The 20,135-nt window shown below is 41.0% G+C and overlaps 1 protein-coding gene and 1 non-coding gene across 4 annotated transcripts in view; one reads left to right on the plus strand and one right to left on the minus strand.

Annotated features, from left to right (window-relative positions):
• Positions 1–521: 521 nt before the first annotated feature.
• LOC136006112 (small nucleolar RNA SNORA13) lies at positions 522–651 on the plus strand. The gene has a single exon (XR_010608974.1). It is a non-coding gene; the product is annotated as a small nucleolar RNA SNORA13 (small nucleolar RNA).
• A 12,916-nt stretch (positions 652–13,567) lies between these two features.
• EPB41L4A (erythrocyte membrane protein band 4.1 like 4A) overlaps positions 13,568–20,135 on the minus strand; it is a 131,782-nt gene continuing 125,214 nt past the window's right edge. For all 3 annotated transcript variants that reach the window (XM_065663151.1, XM_065663153.1, XM_065663152.1), the window contains 5 exons: positions 19,534–19,581; positions 18,840–18,908; positions 17,879–17,989; positions 16,907–16,988; positions 13,568–15,463 (listed from right to left, as the gene is read on the minus strand). In XM_065663151.1, coding sequence (XP_065519223.1) covers positions 15,335–15,463; positions 16,907–16,988; positions 17,879–17,989; positions 18,840–18,908; positions 19,534–19,581 — 439 coding nt within the window. In that variant the 3' untranslated portion in view covers positions 13,568–15,334. The remainder of the gene's footprint in view (positions 15,464–16,906; positions 16,989–17,878; positions 17,990–18,839; positions 18,909–19,533; positions 19,582–20,135) is intronic.

The raw sequence follows: 20,135 nt of genomic DNA on the forward strand, positions 1-20,135 counted from the left end.
ACAATCCACCTTAAAGGAATACTTCAGTAATGCAAAAAGCATGAGTGGGACTCATGTACTGTGCCTGGCTTTCTGAGATAATGGTTTTTTGCATAATTACTGGTTCCTGTGGCAGTAGCAGGCCACTAGAACTCATGTAATAGAGTGGCCCTAAATCTTAGAAAGTATGCAGGGTGGAGTGGCATAGAATCTGCTGCCTGTTCTTTGAAATTTGCCAGTTGTTTCATCTGTTTCTCACTGGGCTCCTTGTTCTGTTCATGTGTCTCAGTCACTATTGTAAGTGAAAGTGTTCCACCTTTTCTTTCAGACAAAAACAGGGGAAGTCCATCAATAACCTGAGCAATCACCAACATGACCACAAGATGTCCCAAGAGCATGGTGTGCTTAGCTTTTCTTATCAAATGTTTACTCTGTATAAAATGTTTGTCTATTTTTAAGTATTTGCCTACGGAGGAATTAATTTTTTCATATGCAGATAATTCAGTTTTCCAGAGATGATCAGTTGTAGTACTTACTTTTTTTGCCTTTGTGTTGCCCATTCATTCCTTTCTGGAATGAATGTGGTGTCAAAAAGGCAAACAGGAATTCTTGCTCAGACTGTGTAAGGAGCTGGTTTTTTAACTTCTCCTCCCTGTTTTTGGAAGAACAGAAAAAAAAAATGCCAGTGGAAATTTGGTGGTTGAGCAGTTACATAGTAGATTAAAAAATGCCAGTGGAAATCTGGTGGTTGAGCAGTTACATAGTAGATTTTATGCTTCTGTATTTTAATATGAAGAAATTGACAGTTACTGAAAGAGGAAAAACTAAAATGATAGTGGCCAATTCTAGCATTAACTGTCCTGCCCATCATGATAACTTCTTATGTCTGTGCTACAAGTAATTAGTACGTAACATCAGTATGCAACATATCTCCTGCAGTGGCCTCTGAGTTCTCTGTTGCAAAAAGATAGCTACAGCTTCAGAATACTTCGCTACAGGAACGATAAAAATCTTTCTTAATGGAGAAAAAATGTGCATTTTCCTTTTTGTTGTTTATATCTGCTGTCAAGAATGTATAAAGAGAATTCCCCTGTAGGACTATTCAGTATTGGATAGCAGTGTATTCTATTCTTTTGCTGTCATAGTGTAGTCTTTCCTTGATGCACTTTTTAAAGTGTAAAGTGCATTTTAATATTGCTAGCAGTGGTGGACCTTATCCTGGGGATTGTGCGGCTGTTCCTACCATAATTCTTAATGCTGTGAATGCTTTTTACAGAGTTTTGATGTGTTTTGCTGGAAGTTCAGAAGCTCAGAGGCAGCCCTGTGCTGTGAAAGCCTCTGAGCATGAGAAAGATGTGTAGGAAAAAGTATGGATTGCCCAGCTGCCCTGCAGTGGCCTTCATAAGGTGAGTGGCAATAATTTCTTGTGCAGATGCCTTGTCTTATCATGAAGCAGACCTGCTGTTGAAAAAGAAGTTTTGCAGAATGACTTCAGAGCAGAAATCAGACTTCAAACACTGAGAGTGAGATCAGCCTGATGGCTATGTTTTCATCAACAAAAGCAAAGTAGAAACTCTGAAGTTTAAATTCTGGTGTGATTGGCTTATTAAAAGGCGAGTCTGTTTATTTTTGGGGGGTGATACTGTGGAGCAGTTCAGAATACAAGGAAGCAAAATATTCAAAGACTGGTGGAACTTGAAGTCTTAGAATCTTAAATGCAAGAAGCTGTTTCGCTGTAAAGTCTTAGAAAAGCCAGCACTATTGAAAAGTTGAATATTTCAAGCCAGCGTGAAATTCAATGCTACAAATAAGGCATTAATAAAAATTGTGTTTTATCCAAGATTTCTTCTGTGTTGAAAGTGTGGTTTGTGCAACCTATATGCCCAAGAGCATGACAAGTAATCCAAGTCTTTGAAGCCAGAAACTTCTTGGTCATCATTGGAAATGTGATGTAAGAATCATCCAGTGCTGAGAAATCATTATGATTACTTACCTGCATTTCAAGCAGTGTAAACCATATTGAGTAAGTTATTAGATAGCCTGCTCTAATATCATAGTGACTAAACCTAGGGTGAAATGCAGAGTGCAAACCTAAATTTCAAGTCAAACTGAAGAAATGACTGAATGTTTTTTAAATTATAAAGTGTCATAATATTACACTACATGCTAGAAAGCGGTGTTCCTGTTGGATACTTTGTGAAATATGACTGAAAGAAAAAATGCTGGAAGTTTCCTTAGCAGCAGATGCTTTTTATGACTGGAAAGACCAGTTATTCAAACATAAGAAAGTACAGCAGTGATGAAGGATAGATTGAATGCATTAGAGAACCGCTAAAAGATGTCCTGCTCGCATGTCTTGTGCAGCTGTAAGTTCTCATTTAAACCTTATTATGCAGGAGCTATGTTCCAGGACACACACACACAAAAAAAGAAAATTGAAAGTATCTTTCACATTCTTGTTTTCATTGTTTCACTGATGCATCTGGCTCTCCTAGAGACAGGCCAAGAGGACAGTTCTGAGACACAGTGCTGCACAGTGATATTTCCAGGGAAGAAATATAAATATTATTCAAGAAAAATGAGAGGAGGTAAAAATTATGCAGAAGTTTTGAGAGGAACAGAAGTGGCATTTGGCACCCATTCATGAGGTTTTTTGATTATTCAAGTTTTTGAGTGAAAATTCTGTTGCCTTTTTTTTTCACTGTGCTAGAAATAAGTAATACCTTACTAACTTCTACAGAGAGAAGTATAGATTGTACAGTTGTGTGGTGTTTGCAGTAGCGATTTTCAAAATCTGATTGCAGCTCTGGGAAAGCATACTGATTATGTGGAGCCGCTCACAGAGGAAACATGACAAGCTCTTCAGCCAAGCTGTGCAAACTGAGCTGAGTCAAGTTCTGAAACAAGTTTGTGATCCAATACTTGTCCATGCTTAAGACAGGCACTCAGAAACTGGTTTCTCAGCAGCTACCAGAATGTTTATTGTGGAGTTGTTTAAAAGAATACATGCTATTTCCTGGTGAGAAATTACTCACGTAACATTTGGGGAAAAGTTAAACTGATTAATTAAAGATTAAAATGAAAGATGGTTCAGTATTTTGCATGAGCATGCATATGTTCATATAAAAGCGTTGAGTGATGTATAAGTTCCACACCATCACTGTCGGTTTTCTTGCAGGAAAGAATGTAACAGAAATCTTCAGTGAAGTGATAAAATTCCTTTATGTTCAACCCAGTCCTCTTGAAACCACTAGAATCAGAATGTTTCATGTACTGAAATATGAAAATCTCCTTGAGCAAATTGAAAAATGCAGACACGCTTAATGCTTTATCAGTGCTGTCAATAGAAAATGAACTTGTAAAATTCCTCCCAGACCTTCAGCACCATAGCCACTGGGGATTTTTGCAAGGCTGAAGAGTAAGTGGGCACTCTTTTTATATGAACCTGTTGGATGCCAGTAAGATAAGTGTATGTGTAATCCACTATGAGTAATGTATCCAATAACACATTTTTCAACCTTTTTTCAGCTACTTGTTTTTCAGTGTAAAATTACTAAATCTCATCTTTCTATTATTGCCTTACTGTGTTAAGCTGTTGTATAATGGACAGACATGTGCAAGAGCTATTACTACAGAACTTTATACTGATTGCCACCAGCTAGAAAGTGTGGGTATTGCCACCAACTTGTAATTAGGATCTGAAGTCTTGCTTAATAAGGCAAAGAGCCTCTCTTGTAGGTAGGCTGTTTAAAAATTACATTTGCAGGTTTCAGGCTTTGACTTTGTTCCAGAATGATGAAGGGAGAACGTGGTCCTTGTAGCTTTGTACCAGCCTCAGGGCTCTAGAGGATGTTACTGAAAACAGCTGCATGCTTAATGTGCCCAATCTCACATTGTGTTTACTTTTTTTCCCTAGAAAGAATTGTTGGAATCAGCCTGAGACCAATGACAAGACTACTCCATGAGAAACAAAAATCTGTTAAAAAGATTGAATATTGAGCTGACATGTAGTTAACAGGAAGTGTTTTTAACTGTATTGGAGCAGTATCTGGTAATGTTTGTGTAGACAAAATAATAAAGATTTATAATGTTTCTTTTCTAAGAATTTCTATCTTCCCTAAGCTATAGCAGCAGCTCCTTCTGTTTGACAGTTCTGACTCCCCCTGCGTCGTTTTCTGTTCAGTTCAGCACTTTGGAATAAATGAAATGTATGAGCTATCAGGTGGATGGGAGGTGATCACTGAAACAGTGCCCTCTTGTAGTACTTGGAGTTTGGGTTAGCTGATACTTGTATTGTAGTGAGGAAAAGCAGAAATTGAACTTCAGCATATATGGGTTTAAAAATAGGAGGAAAGGTATTTCTCCCAACATTGAAAATTACAAGCTTGGGTTTATTATTACTTTTATCAGCTGCATAATACGCCACTTTAACGAAACTTGAAATAGAATGAAATACTGTAAGGATAAAAACTGGAATTCCTGTGTGTTTTTTCAGAAAGACTTATGATGAATGGGTTTTGTCAAAAGAGCAAGTGCTGAAATTACGTATTTTGCACTGTCTGATTTTTTTCAGTACTGAATGCACATGAATTGCTAATGCAAAGTAAACATAAGGTTTTGGTTTGTCAAGACAGAAGGATGTTTGGGCAAGAGTAATCCAATTTTTAGCAATCCAACATGTAATTACTGGATGTACTTGAAAGTTTAGGGCTTCTGTTAGGGATATATTCCCTGATGATACCATCCGTTCAGCAGTGCTGCTCATGGGTCTTTGCTCTTACAGTGTAAGACTGGCAGGAGTAGCTTTTAAGACTTTTAACTCTTTGAGAGCAACAAGGTAATGCTTAATGATGGCTGTCTAAAATGTTAATTCCTTTTCAGCAAGAAAAACTAGAATCTTAAGCTTCAGTGTGTAACATTGGTTTCATTGTGTAGTGGAAAAAAAAAGAAAAAAAAGTGAGGTAGAGAGAGGAACAGGTATTTATAAGGGGTACAAATTACTAAAATAGCAATGCTGGTAAACATTTAGTACAGTGTTTAGCCTTTTAGTTTTTATGAGTGGGTAACTGGTCTGTACACTTCAGGAAAACCTCAAGACCCGTTAAGTTTTTCCCCTGTTCCTCTGCTTTTACATGAACACAATGTCTGACAGACTGTTCAAGTTGATAGTATTAAAAGTAGAAAGGAGGACATATTCTGAGGTAGTCTAGGGGAGTGGTTTTCTTCACTCTTCTGTTGGCTCTGGCTGCAGTAGCGTTAATTTTCCCCACAGCAACTCTCACAGTGCTGTGCTTTGTATGGGGTTTGTATTAGTGTTCTGGCTACTACATCAAGGCCGTCTCCAGTGCTCCCCCCTCACTGTTACAATAGGGGCAAGCAAAATCTTAGGAAGGGACACAGCCAGGACAGCTGATCCCACCTGACCGAAGGGATATTCCATACTGCATACTGCATGATGTCAGCAAGCAATAAAAGCTAAGAGAACCGGGGGAGAGGTCAGGGGGTGGGGGTGGGGGGTGGAGCGGGGGGCAACAGTTATTATTATAAAGTTTGTCTTCTAGAGCAACCACTACTGAAGCAGTACTTCCTGGGAAGTGGCTGGACATCACTTGCTGAGGGGCAGTAGAGAATAAATCTTTTTTTGCCTTTGATTCTGCATGCAGCATTTGCTTTTGCTGTATTAAAATGCATTTATCTTGACCCGTGATGTTTGGGGTTTTTTTCCATGTTACTTTTTTCCCCCCCCTGTACTGCTGAGGAGGGAAGTGATAAAGCAGCTTGGTGGGCATCTGATGTCTAGCCCAGGTAAACCCTCCACAACTCCTGTCAAGTAGGCAAACACAGGAGAGAAATTGATACAGGCACACTGAGCTGAGAGCATCTCCCACACTGGCTCTGCATCTCTATGGTTACGTAGTGTGCTGTTGCTTTCTGGTGATTTTTAGCTAAGAAAGGCAACAGTATTGTGGATATGAACTTGAAGTATAAAACTTATGCTGATGACTTTCTGCTATGAATAAAAATACTTAATCTGGAGAACCTGAGGACTAAAGTGTATTTTAATTGGTCCAACACCTGTTTTTACCAGATGGTGCTGTCAAATGCATTTGTGTTTCTAAAGGCTTTGCTCATTTGTGGAACGTAAGTAAGACCCACAGGAAACCACAGAATGCCCTAAAACTTCAAGTTTTACTTAACTTTTACATAACCTGGACACAAGCATTGACACAGCCATCTATCAAACTCCATTTAAAAGAAAGCACACAGTTGCTTCATGAATACTTAATCTACATAGAACATATGCATCACTTTGCTGTTTATATATGTTGTTTTCAGACATCTTTCTAGGGAGCTTTGAATTAAAACAGGTTTTCCCAAAAGAAAATGTGTTATCTATTCAGTTTAATATTCACCTGTATAAAGACAATTGATTGGCCTGGCACAAGCAATCCAGGAGGTTCCTCAATTGTATGGAAGACAAATTCCTTCTGCAAGCAATAGAAGAGCCAACAAGGAGAGGTGCCATGCTTGACCTCGCGCTCACCAATAGGGAAAGGCTGGTTGGAAATTTGACGCTCCAGGGCAGCCTTGGCTGTAGTGATCATGAGATGGTCGAGTTCGAGATTCTCAGGACAGTGAGAAGAGTATGCAGCAAGCTCAGTGCCCTGGACTTCAAAAGAGCAGACTTTGGACTCTTCAGGAATCTGCTTAGAAAAGTTCCATGGGATATAGCCCTAGAGGGCAAAGGGGCCCAAGACTGTTGGTTGATATTCAAGGATCACCTGCTACAAGCTCAGGAGTGTTGTGTCCCAACTAAAAGGAAGTGCAGCAGGAAGGCCAGGAGACCTCCTTGGATGGATAAGGAGCTGCTGAGGAAACTTTAAGGGAAAAAAGAGGCTTATAAAAGGTGGAAGCAAGGAAGGCGGCCTGGGAAGAATACATGGATGTTGTCCAGGAAGCTAGAGACCAGGTTAGGAAAGCTAAGGCCCAGTTAGAATTAAACTTGGCTAGGGGTGTGAAAGATAACAGGAAGGGATTCTATAGTTACATTGCAAATAAAAGACAGATTATGGACAACGTGGGCCCTCTCCAGAAGCTATCAGAACTGGCTACCATGGATTTGGAGAAGGCTGAGATTCTTAATGAATTCTTTGCCTTGCTCTTCACTCACAAATGCTCTGACAGCACCACCCAAGTCTTGGAAGGTAGATGCAGGGACTGTGAGAATGAAGAACTTGGTCCCACTGTAGGAGAGGATCTGGTCTGAGACCATCTTAAGAACCTGAACATGCACAAGTCCATGGGACCCAATCAAATCCATCTGCGGGTCCTGAAGGAGATGACAAATGAAGTTGCTAAGCCACTGGCCATCATACTTGAAAAATCATGGCAGTCAGGTGAAGTTCCTGACGACTGGAAAAAGGGAAATATAACCCCCATTTTCAAGAAGGGGAAAATGGAAGACCCGGGCAATTACAGACCAGTCAGTCTCACCTCTGTGCCTGGTAAAATCCTGGAGCACATTCTTCTGGAAGGCAACTAAGGCACATGAAAAACAACAACGTGCTTGGTGATAGCCAGCATGGCTTCACTAAGGGGAAATCCTGCCTGACCAATTTGGTGGCCTTCTGTGATGGGGCTACAGAACTGATGGATAAGGGTAAAGCAGTTGATGTCATCTACCTGGACTTGTGCAAAGCGTTTGACACTGCCCCACACCACATCCTTCTCTCTAAATTGAAGAGATACCAATTTGACGGATGGACCACTCGGTGGATAAAGAACTGGCTGGATGGCCGCACACAAAGAGTTGTGGTCAATGGCTCAATGTCCGGCTGGAGACCGGTAACGAGTGGTGTCCCTCAGGGATCGGTGTTGGGACTGGTCTTGTTTAACATCTTCGTCGCTGACATGGACAGTGGGATTGAGTGCGCCCTCAGCAAGTTTGCCGATGACACCAAGCTGTGTGGTCCGGTTGATATGCTGGAGGGAAGGGATGCCATACAGAGGGACCCTGACACGCTTGTAAGGTGGGCTGATGCCAACCTTATGAAGTTCAACCACGACAAGTGCAAGGTCCTACACCTGGGTTGGAGCAATCCCAGGCACGGCTACAGATTGGGCAAAGAAGAGATTCAGAGCAGCCCTGCAGAGAAGGACTTGGGGGGGCTGGTCGATGAGAAAATGAATGTGGGCCAGCAGTGTGCGCCCGCAGCCCAGAAAGCCAACCGTATCCTGGGATGCATCAAAAGGAGCGTGACCAGCAGGTCGAAAGAGGTGATCCTGCCCCTCTACTCTGCTCTTGTGAGGCCTCACCTGGAGTATTGTGTGCAGTTCTGGTGTCCTCAGCATAAAAAGGACATGGAACTGCTGGAACAAGTCCAGAGGAGGACCACGAGGATGCTCAGGGGACTGGAGCACCCCCCATATGAAGACAGGCTGACGAAGTTGGGGCTGTTGAGCCTGCAGAAGAGAAGGCTGCGTGGAGACCTCATAGCAGCCTTCCAGTACCTGAAGGGGGCCTCTAGGGATGCTGGGGAGGGACTCTTCGTCAGGGACTGTAGTGACAGGACAAGGGGTAATGGTTAAAACTTTAACAGGGGAAGTTTAGATTGGATATAAGGGGGAAATTCTTTCCTGTTAGGGTGGTGAGGCACTGGAATGGCTTGCCCAGGGAGGTTGTGAGTGCTCCATCCCTGGCAGTGTTCAAGGCCAGGTTGGATGAAGCCTTGGGTGGCATGGTTTAGTGTGAGGTGTCCCTGCCCATGGCAGGGGGGTTGGAACTAGATAGTCTTGAGGTCCTTTCCAACCCTAACTATTCTATGATTCTATGATTCTATCACAGCAGTGAACTTAGAATTCAGAAGGGATTTAGAAACAACCCTGGAAAGTACCACTCCACATGTGGGTTCTCTGATAGGATGGTATGACTCGCATCCTGAAGAAGTCAGAGTAGCTTAACAAAACCAGGAAGACTGATAGGTAAAACAAACAAGCCAAAAGAGATAAAGGAATTACACAGGAGACATGACTGATGCAAAATGCAAACCATGATGTTGTTGCTCTTCACTATGTATATACCTTTCTCCTTGAGTTTTGAACTGTACCAGGCTAATCTGGCTACATGCACTGCTGCTTTTCATTTAGTAAGATCTTCTCTCACAAGCAGAATGAATTTTGAGCTGTATCCACAGCTACTGTAAATGGCCACAACTCTAACAAATGGTACTAAGCAACTGGAGCAACATGAGGTTTTGATTTGTAAGCAAGTCTTTTTAAACCTGCAATCTGGTGACAGGGATTAACATAAACTTCCATCTAAGAATTTGGTAGAAGATTTCACACAGCAACGAGTAATCAATTGTGATTTTTATCCCAAATAATCCAATTTGTGGAGACAGCAAGCATCCCACATGGAATAAAACACATCCAGATGCCTTTCACATAGAGCAGTCACTTGCACAGAAAAAGGACGTGCAGCTGTCAGACCAGCGCTGCTGCTGCAGGTGGTGGGTCTGCCTGCTTGCCATAACCTTGCCCAATCTCTCCCAAACTACAGTTTTAGCAGACAGCTCTGCTCTGAATTCAGATTCTTGCCATAAAATAACCAAGAGCTACTCATTCTTCTCAGGAAACCCAGACAATGTAGCAGAGCACAAGGTCTATACTCTGGCACAGAGCACATGAAACCCTGCACCTCCGGATTTGAAGACACACTTCCAAGCTCAACCACAAATGACCTTTCCTTAGAAGAGTAAACACATCATTGCTGCTCCAGTCCATCCATGTCGATTAGCATCCACTGCTGCATGGCAAGCATAGTACTTAGCAACACATTCATTTATCCCCAAGTACTTCATGTTTCTACTCTGCCTCCTTTCTTCTACTAGTAACATTCAACAGTATTTATCATTGTTATTTATTTCTTTAGTGTAAGCAAAATACCAGAAATCTAATACATAAAGTGGCACGGCACCTATTAAAACAAGCAGTGTCATGACATTCAAAGTACTGTTGTAGCACAACAGAACTCTACCAGAGGGAGGTATATATATATATATATATATATATAAAGCAATCATTTTGCAGCTGAAAAGAAAGGTACTGTGCTTACATTTAACAATATAAGGATGATTAAGGTAACACAATATCTGCATAAAGCACATTATTTAGATGTAATGATCAAATCATAACAATAATGGAGCAAAATCTTTAGCTCTTTGGCAACTGAGAGGAACAAATGGATATGCTTGATCAAAAAAATGGAAGACCCGGGGAATTACAGTCCAGTCAGTCTCACCTCTGTGCCTGGTAAAATCTTGGAGCACATTCTCCTGGACAGCATGCTAAAGCACATGAAAAACAACAAGGTGCTTGGTGACAGCCAGCATGGCTTCACTAAGGGGAAATCCTGCCTGACCAATCTGGCGGCCTTCTATGATGGGGCTACAGAACTGATGGACAGGGGGAGGGCAGTTGACGTCATCTACCTGGACTTGTGCAAAGCGTTCGACACTGTCCCACATGACATCCTTGTCTCTAAATTGGAGAGAAACCAATTTGATAGGTCGACCACTCAGTGGATAAAGAACTGGCTGGATGGCTGCACACAAAGAGTTGTGGTCAATGGCTCAATATCCAGCTGAAGATGAGTAACGATTGGCATCCCCCAGGGATCTGTGTTGGGACTGGTCTTGTCCAACATCTTTGTTGCTGACATGGACAGTGGGATTGAGTGCGCCCTCAGCAAGTTTGCCAATGACACCAAGCTGTGTGGTTCGGTTGATACGCTGGAGGGAAGGGACGGGATCCAGAAGGCCTCTGACACACTTTTGAGGTGGGCTGATGCCGACATTATGAAGTTTAACCATGACAAGTGCAAGGGCCTACACCAGGGTTGGAGCAATCACAGGCACAGCTACAGGCTGGTCAGAGAAGAGATTCAGAGCGGAACTGCAGAGAAGGACTTGGGGGTGTTGGTTGATGGAAGACTTAACACGAGCCGGCAGTGTGCATTCACAGCCCAGAAAGCCAGCCATATGCTGGGCTGCATCTAAAGCAGCGTGACCAGCAGGTCAAAGGAGGTGATCTTGCCTCTCATGAGACTTCACTTGGAGTATTGTGTGCAGTTCTGGTTTCCTCAACATAAAAACATTGAACTGCTGGAACAAGTCCAGAGGAGGGCCACGAGGATGACCAGGGGACTGGAGCACCTCCCATACAAAGACAGGCTGAAAAAGTTGGGGCTGTTGAGCCTGGAGAAGAAAAGGCTGTGTGGAGACCTCATAGCAGCCTTTCACTTTTTGAGGTTGGCCTATAAGAATGCTGGGGAAGAACTCTTCATTAGGGACTGTGGTGATAGGACAAGGGGTAATGGGTTAAAACTTAAAAAGGGGAAGTTTAGACTGGGTATAAGGAAGAAGTTCTTTAAGGGTGGTGAGACACTGGAATGGGTTGCCCAAGGAAGGTGTGAACACTCCATCTCTGTCGGTGTTCAAGGCCAGGTTGGACAGAGCCTTGGGTGACACTTTTTATTGCTAGGTGTCCCTGCCCATGTCAGGGGGGTTGGAACTTGATGATCTTAAGGTCCTTTCCAACCCAACTATTCTATGATTCTATGATTTGGCAACTTAAATGGTAGTTGTTTGGTTTTTTTTTTCCAACCAACACCTTCATTATAATGAACTCAATTAGAATACAAATTGTAAGTTCAGTGATACGGTAAGAAATGCAGTGTAGAGAATAGCAGGTTAAGGCTGGTTCCTAATGAAAGAAACCAGGTAAGAAACAAGGGGACCTATATCGGTTATATAAAAACAACTTTTGTGGTGTGGTTAGCACACACTTTATTGTACAAAATACATGTTTTGCAAAGAGATTTATCTTAATGTTGTAGGTGTTGCTAATTAGTGAGTTCTACAGCTTACTTACCTATTCTTAGCACTTAGGTCTCAGAAAAGGTAAAAGCAGAGGCACAAAGTTAGAATTGTTGGACTGAGATCAATTCAGCGAATTAGACTCAGAACTAGGGTCAGAATGTCTCAAATAGCAGCCCTTTGTCCATGTGAGGACAGGTCTGTATGTCATCCAACCCCAGGGTAAACTTTGCCTGAGATGGCTGTACATTTCCTGTCTTCTGTGACTCATCTAAGGCAGAAGCATTTCAGACTGACACCCAGACTTCAAGTCTGAAAACAACTGCCTCTAGGCAGTAAAAGCCCTAAGAAAGCTGGGGAAAGGTAGCAACAGTGGAAAGAGCAAGATGTAGCTCAGAGCTGTAAGAGACCAGTCACTTACAGATGTTGTAAGGCTGGTTTAGGGCTACAGAGCATACTGTGACACAGAAAGTGTTCTCAGTGATTGATCACTTTCTCTCTCACAGAAATAACAAGACCAGAAGAAAAGGGGCCTTTCCTCAAATGACTGAGGAAGAGAAGCTTGAAGGAAAAGGGGGCTCATGTATGGAAGATGTTTCTTTTGCTGTACTATCAGCTGACTGTGGCATCCTAGTCCAAATTTTGCCTTGTCCTGGCACTGACAATGTGTAATACAAGCGTTAGGCATTCTTCTATGGATACAGAATAGTACTGTAGTACCCCAGACCAAGCATTACAATTGCTAAAACCTGCTTCCTATAGTGTCATTGGCAAGAAGACTTCTAACTCAAAACCAGGACTTTATCTGTAAATTTCTCATTTAAATGCAAAAAAAGTTGGCCTGATTACAAAACAACTCTCCCATGACTTGTTAGCTGAAAACTATGACTATTAGACTAGATAAAAGCTTATTTTCTGATGTTGTGGGATCAGTGAAATACCACACACTTGGCTGATGGCATCCAGCATAGCACACAAAAGCACAGGCGAACGACAATATGCAGGAAAACATGAGATTGGATATAAACCTTAGAAGTTACTTTCTTCCTGATCAATATTTGAGGTTTGGTAAGATATGCACACTGTGTACAGATAATTTTCAAATAATAACACCACAAATCCTCCTAAAATAGTACATATGTTCTACTCTGTGCCTGAAGAATGCAGAATGATGGTAATGACTTAGCGACAAACTACAAGTAGGTGTATAATGGTCCAGTTTGAAACATCTTGAAGAAATCACATTCATTGCAGACACCAACCAGTGTGGTCTGTTATACTTCAGTAGTCTTCCAAAAGATTGTGATGCTCTAGATTGATCTGTATCATCAAAATCTTTGCCATGGTGATGGAGGTTTTTGTGTATGTGTGCTTGGTGGGGTTTTGGGCATTTTGTTTTGGGTTGTTGATTTTTTTTTCTTTTGGCTTGTTTTTTCTAACTGCTGCTTGTGAGAATATCATACAAGGTCATAAATAGATCCAAAAGGATAATTTTAAATTGATAAAAGATAATGAAAGTATACAACAGACTTAGAAAAAAGTTTGAGGAAATATTTCAAGCCAAGCCCAAAAATGTCCTAGGATGAAATCCACAGTAAATCCAGAAAATGCTGAAGAACCTCAATGAAAACAGAATTTTTATCACAGAGGGGTTTTAAGCTCTTTCCTTCCCTTAGATTTGTTCACTGAGACTGAAGAAGAACAGTCCAAAATAAGTGATCAAAGAAAAATATTTATTAAGTGAAACTGCCTTCCCCGGCATGATGCAGCATCTCCCATTGTGCAGACCAATCCATACTATGACAGGAATACGCAAACTGTATGGCTACCCTGGCTAGTAGCATCCACCTGACCATCTCAGAACATGAAACAATGAAGAATCAAAAATTTAAGTGGAAAATAAAACTCTTCTCAGTTTTGCTAAGTTAAAACAAGTATTAGTAATCCCATGAGTCTTGTAAAGCATAACTTTGATGCCTTATGTTCATTCCAGTTCTCAATCACTCGCTTTTCTGACAAGGCTGCAGTCCCCTGGTATGGTGTTGCTAGGGGAAGAAGTCACAGGATCACTGCAAATCACCGAAGGCGGTGCAGGTTGAGTTTAAGGAGGACTGAGGTATGAAGGTATATGAGCTACTAAAGCCATTTCCAATGCTGTTTGACAAAGTCAATATTCACTTTGGGGATTACAGTTAGGAAAAATTACTTTCATAATACAAAGATTCTGCTGAGCTTCTTATTAAGTTAGCAACAGCAATAGTTTCATGCATGTGCTGTGGCCAAATGGGAGGCAGAGAAATTACTTTCATCTATTTGGACAAAGTGAAAACACAAGAGAAGAGCCAGCTATCACTTCAGATATGTTCTAGAAAATAATCCACTCAGTGTGCAGCATCATTCAAGCTTACTATTCCCACCGTCTCAACAGAGGAAAAATTGCAATTATACCTGAAATACTGCCTTTGTCATTTTATCATAGTAGAAATGGCTCAGAGAAAAGTATCAGAAGGTACTACCACTGATTATTTAATATAAAAAGAGATTAAGGCAGCTTTGCTAATCTAGATTTTTTTAAAAAATGGCTATTTGCTAGCTGTCTTACATCCTACTCCACAAATTTCATTTAACCAGTACTTAAGTGCTAAGCAGTCTTAATACAGTGGGTCAGTACATATTTTCCATTTTTCTTCCAGTGTGGTTTACTACAAGGTGACAGATGTATTTCTATGGTATGGAATGTTCAATTAAATAGCCCATCTATTGCCTCCAAAAGGGCATTCAGAATTGTGAGCACTTAAAACTGCCACGGGAAAGTAAGTCTATATCACCTCTGGAACTCTCTGCTACAGGGTGTTACTGAGTCTGTTATTTCTGAGCTAAAGCTGGTCAAGTCAACATTTGTATTAACAACATGAGTATCTGTAGTTATGCTAGGCTAAAATAAACCTTGTAAGAGCTCTAAGCTAAAATAAACCTTGTAATAGCCATCAGTCGCTGTGTCTCAGGACACAAGTTGATCCCCATAATATAAAATCGTCAAGATAATTTTCCCCATATCACACTGTATTGCACGACTGGCCAAAATCATGACTATTTCACTTCTCTTGAAGCATCTGGTCCTGATCAGGTCAGTTAACAGTAATTTTTTGGAAAAAGGCGATTCAGTTACAGAGCAGACCATCCAGCCTGTTTTGTTGCAGAAAATTCTTTTTTGTTAATTTTTTGGAAATGCAACTGCTGATGATTCAGTTTTACTATGACTTTTCTTTTTTGCTAATTAGGCAGCTTCTCCTCAATCAGTCACACCACTAGAATGACGTCAGTAATAAAAGCATTGCCTGGCCTTCCCAGCAAGTAGGCCCTTCTGAGTGTCCCAGAAAAATCACCACCACGTAGACTTCAGTATCTTTCTTTGCAAACACACAAAAATTCTCAATTTCCAAAGACGAAAATCTATTCACTATCTTCAGTTATGGCAGTCAAGTCTCCACCTTAAAGCGTGACACCTGTACAGTTTTTATGATCTTAGTGGTGGGTTTTCCATCAATGTTGTTGGTGGATAGCAGAGATATTTCTTCTATTAAGCTGCCTTTAGATCCAGTCTGTCTCTAAAGGAAACAAATCAAAACATGTTGTTGAAAAGGTATAGCAGAATTTAAATACTGTGTTTTGATAACTGCTGCTAAGACAGCCTTAGGCTAAGGATATACCAATTTATATAGGTATACACACACCAGGAATATTAAAGCCTCTGCATTTATTTGATCAATCAGAACTCTTCCTCTCTCTTGCCTCCTCTCTCCCCTGCCAGATGCTGCCCTCTGTGCTATTTGGATTCACATTCCCTGCTCAGGAAATGTTGCAACTAATTACATGATTACTCAGCAAAGCTCTGCAAGCAAGCACTCACAAGGAATTAGTGGCCACTGTTGTGAGGGGGTCTGGGGCAGAGGGCAAAAAGAGGTGTTTGTGTACACTGAACATTGTAACATTAATTCCTGCCAGGGCATGAGCTTAAGCCACACTGTATTGGATAAGAAAAACAGTTTGAATTTTGAATTGGACTCCGTCAGACAAGCTACATATTTCTATAAAGCATGTAAATGTGCTTAGCCTCAAGTACATCAACTTCAATGCTGCAGCAAGTCCTCACAGAAACATTAAGGACAGCACAACTTTTTCAGTTTCCACCATATGCAGGAATACAAATACCCTTGAACTTAATTCCTATCAAAGAACAGATAGTGTGTTAGCCACCCTTAAAGTGAAAAACACCTGTTTACTGGTTTAAAATTGTTCAAGCTTCAGTTATTCTAATTGCTTATAAGAAAAAATATGACATGTTTTGCTGTGCAGTTTCCACACTATATACAATATCAGTGTGCAATTTTGGTACATCTGCATGCCAGATTAACAGACAAGATGCCTGGTGTGGGAAGTTAGCTATCTGCAATTCTCCTTTCCAAGTTTTGGGTTTCCTTCTGTGCTGTTTTACAATAGACCAGCAAGTGCTTTTTGACTATAATTTGCTTCTTGTATTTTGAGCTTAATAAAACTGTCAAAGCTGAGAGATATGGTACCATAATGTATGATGAAAGCAATTACATTAATGATTATACTTAAAAGTTCTACTCTTTTTGAGTAATATAAAAGATTAAAAAAATAAAATCAATGCTTCAGGCCCAACCACTGATACTCTGAGACCTCTAAGAAACAGTGAATAAACAATAGTAGGTTGTGATTCCAACTGCATCCCAAGCACACCTATACACTTCAAGAAATTGTGAAAGCTGATTCTCGTGCTGTAGAGAACAGGGTATCATGTTAAGGGAAGCATCAAACTCAAGCTGGCAGAGTCTTCCAGTAGCAGAAGCAAGTGGTTCACAAGGGCATATGCTACAAAACTACATATATTTGGAAATAAAGACAAAGTGCAAATATAAGCGAAATGTAAAATTTTGAGTCACACTGCTGCTGCTAAAACTGCAGCACTAAATATCCCCTTCTCCCTCCAAAAAAATTAAAATTGCAAAGGATGCACAACTACTAACCTGTTGAGTCAACTGGATGCTGGGACCTGTCGCATCTGAAGATAGTGTAATAGGCAGTGGAGGCACCAGATCAGTTTTCGCACTGGAATTAGGATATTACAAAATAGAGATTGCCATAGTGAAGTAAACGACAACCGTGCAGAGGAAGAACAACAAAACTGACCCAGACAGCTACACAGATCTGACAGGAATAATCCAAAAGGCTTACCACCCGACTTCAGATATCGAAAGCTGTCATCCTGATCCTCAGCAATCGGTGGGCACTTTCAGGGCATTCATAGATCTTCCTATCTCTTCTCAAAGGGCCTGTCTCCTTCTGGGCTAGAGGCAGCCTAACTTCAGGTAAGACGTCACTTAAAACTGTGGGTGTGCCACACCTCCTTTCAGGGTGCCATTCAGTTAAAACAAGCCTCCTAACTGGGTAATATCACCGGGGTACTACTTTTGATATATAACGCCTTAACAAAACTGAGAACGGGACTGTCACTTTTCCATTTTTAAGTACCCCCTTTGCAAATCAGTTTTCTAGGAAAGACTGATCCACCTACTGCTGGAGAAGGTTGTACATGTTGTAAATGAAGAGTTCCAATGAAAAAAATTACAGAATTAAGAAAGATTATGTCTTAAATCTATTAAGGGTTAATGTATCTGGAAAGCAAGTAGTGAGTTCTCATCCCTTAGGCAACTTCATGACCTACCACTGAAGAGCAATATAGGTTTATTTTGGCTTTTTCAGCTTTTCCCCCTTTCAGGCTCAAGAATGAAGCAAGCCTCTGTGGCCCAAGAATAGAACAGAAATGGTTTTGTACTTGTTTGAGTCATTTAGCTCTGAAGACCTCCTATTTAGAGGGTTGCCTGAATCCTATGCCAGCAACCAGCACATTTATGCCACTTCTAATCTAACCACGATCTTTGAGCAACTTTTGGGCCACGCTAAACCATTAGTTATTGCTAATAACCACATTCACGTACTTCACTTCAGACAGGACAGATCTTTCACCATCAGAGCACTGGGACCGCCGATACTGGCGGTAGCTTCGAGGGGAATGTGAATGCCTAATGCGGATCGGGTCACCTTGAGTCCTAAGAGAGACACAGAATTCACAATGGTAGTTTAGAAAACTAGATCTTCAGCACAAAAAAATTAATTCAACTGCAGACTGAGAGATTCTCCCATTTCTTATTTAAGTATAATAGATGGCTTCTTGCACTGGCTGAATTTAAGAAGCTATTGCTTTTCTTACAAGTCCATACTGGAATCCAGTGCTTTAGGTGCAAACGTCACAAACTGGCATTCCCATATTTGAGAATTAAACCATTTAATACAGAAAGCATGACTACATACAGCTTTAACATCAGCCTTTTCTATTGGTGCTGTGGAAGCACATCATAATGCAAACCAGAATCCCATATCTGCCGCATGCAGCTGCTTCACTACCATAAGGCATCCCTAACAGGCAAGCAGCACAGTGAAATACATGTTGGCTCTTAAGGAAATAACTATGCCCTGGCAGCTGCCCATGACAAGCAAGGAAAGGGGCTGGACAGGTCAAACAGTGCCTCAGATGATCAGAATAAATATTTGAAAGAAAGCAGAAGTTTTGGAAATAAATGGATTTGTTTGTTTCAATTCAGTTCTCTGATTCTGTAACCTACACTATAAAGCAATTTGATGGATGGCATAGGGAGACATACAGAACATAGAGACATTTAGCAGGTTTACAAGTGTGCGGGACAGATAGGGAGAGATGATTTTTTTCACAGTTTGGGAAGAGAAATCCATCCTAGATGACCATTAGTAGCTAGAAGTTTAGAGATAATGTATAAACCCACTCCCATTTCAGTATGACAGAGTTCATAGCAAAACAGGGGAGAAAAAAAAATAAATAAAGGACTTTCATATCAACGAATTAAAATCCTGACATAAACTCACTCTATTTTAGTGTATGGAATTTCTTTCAGTTGCTCTTCAGACAGGCCAGATGGATCCACAAGCTCCTTCCTAGAAAAGATTAGGCAAAGTAAAAAATATAACAGTAGCTACCAACTGCAAAACCAGTTTTATTATATTAGGCTGAAAAGATTTACTGAAACAAGCTGTTGTCAGCCCTGAAGCTATCTTGAATCAAAATAGGAAACCTATTAAGAAATGTGCGTAACTTAATCTCAATGGCTTCAACTGTGTGTCACATCCTGTTCCACATTCCTTTCACCTCCCTGCAAATCTGATCTTTATATGATCAGACATATATGAACACTGTGGATACTGAACATCAAAACTGCTTTGGAATAGCTAACTATCTTCCTAACTGGTAGTCCTGTAGCATACGGGGCCTCATCCTAGGAATGTCAGTATTACAAACAAGCACACGTTGGTAGCCACAGAGGGATAAATTTCTAAAATGCTGTATTCTTCCTTTAATTCGTCTACATACAATGCTATTCGGTGCATGCAGTGGTCTGCAGTATCTTCTGCACACATCAGCTCATTAACACCCACATAACTCACCATGGCACATAACTAAATCAGAACATGAAGCCCCAGCTAGCCATAGCGCAAGGAACTTGAACAACTACATTAGAGGCAAACCAAGCAGTCACTCAGACCCTACAAGGACCATACTTACTGAATATGTTTCCACAGTTCTTCTTTAGCTTGTACATCTGGACTTCTCCTATAAATGCCAACAAAGACAACAAAGGCAGCACTGTGAAAACCATCATCTGATGTGTGGCTGTTTGAATAACTTTTAACAGCACAGCGCCAGCACAGGAATCATGGAAAATGTAATCCACCAGTGACTTCAATTTTAAGGTCTGTTCTCTCAAAAAATGCATCAAACTCTACAATTTTATTTCAATCAAAAAGTCATTTCTTGAATGACAGGCTCTCAATCACAATTGCTGTTCCACCAGCCTTCAGCAAGAGTATGCATAAAATATAAACAACAGCAGAACTTCCCAAGACACGAATGCCCAGCTACTGCCACGCCTTATCCAGCTGAGGACCATGTCTTTCAGGATAATGTGTTTGTAAATGGCTTTCAGAAATGTCCTGTTGCCCCCAGAGCCCTTTGTGGGCAGAAAGAGGGACAGGCCACACCAGGCTGAGACACCAGTAACCCTTGGCCATTCCCAGTGAGCACCAGTGAAGAGGAACCTCTCCTTAGCTGCATCACGGTACAGCCTCCCACCTTCTGGTCATTCCCAGTAAGGTTTCTGCTCACTT

This window comes from Lathamus discolor, chromosome Z (assembly GCF_037157495.1).
Source record: "Lathamus discolor isolate bLatDis1 chromosome Z, bLatDis1.hap1, whole genome shotgun sequence".
Taxonomy (NCBI): Eukaryota; Metazoa; Chordata; class Aves; order Psittaciformes; family Psittacidae; genus Lathamus; species Lathamus discolor.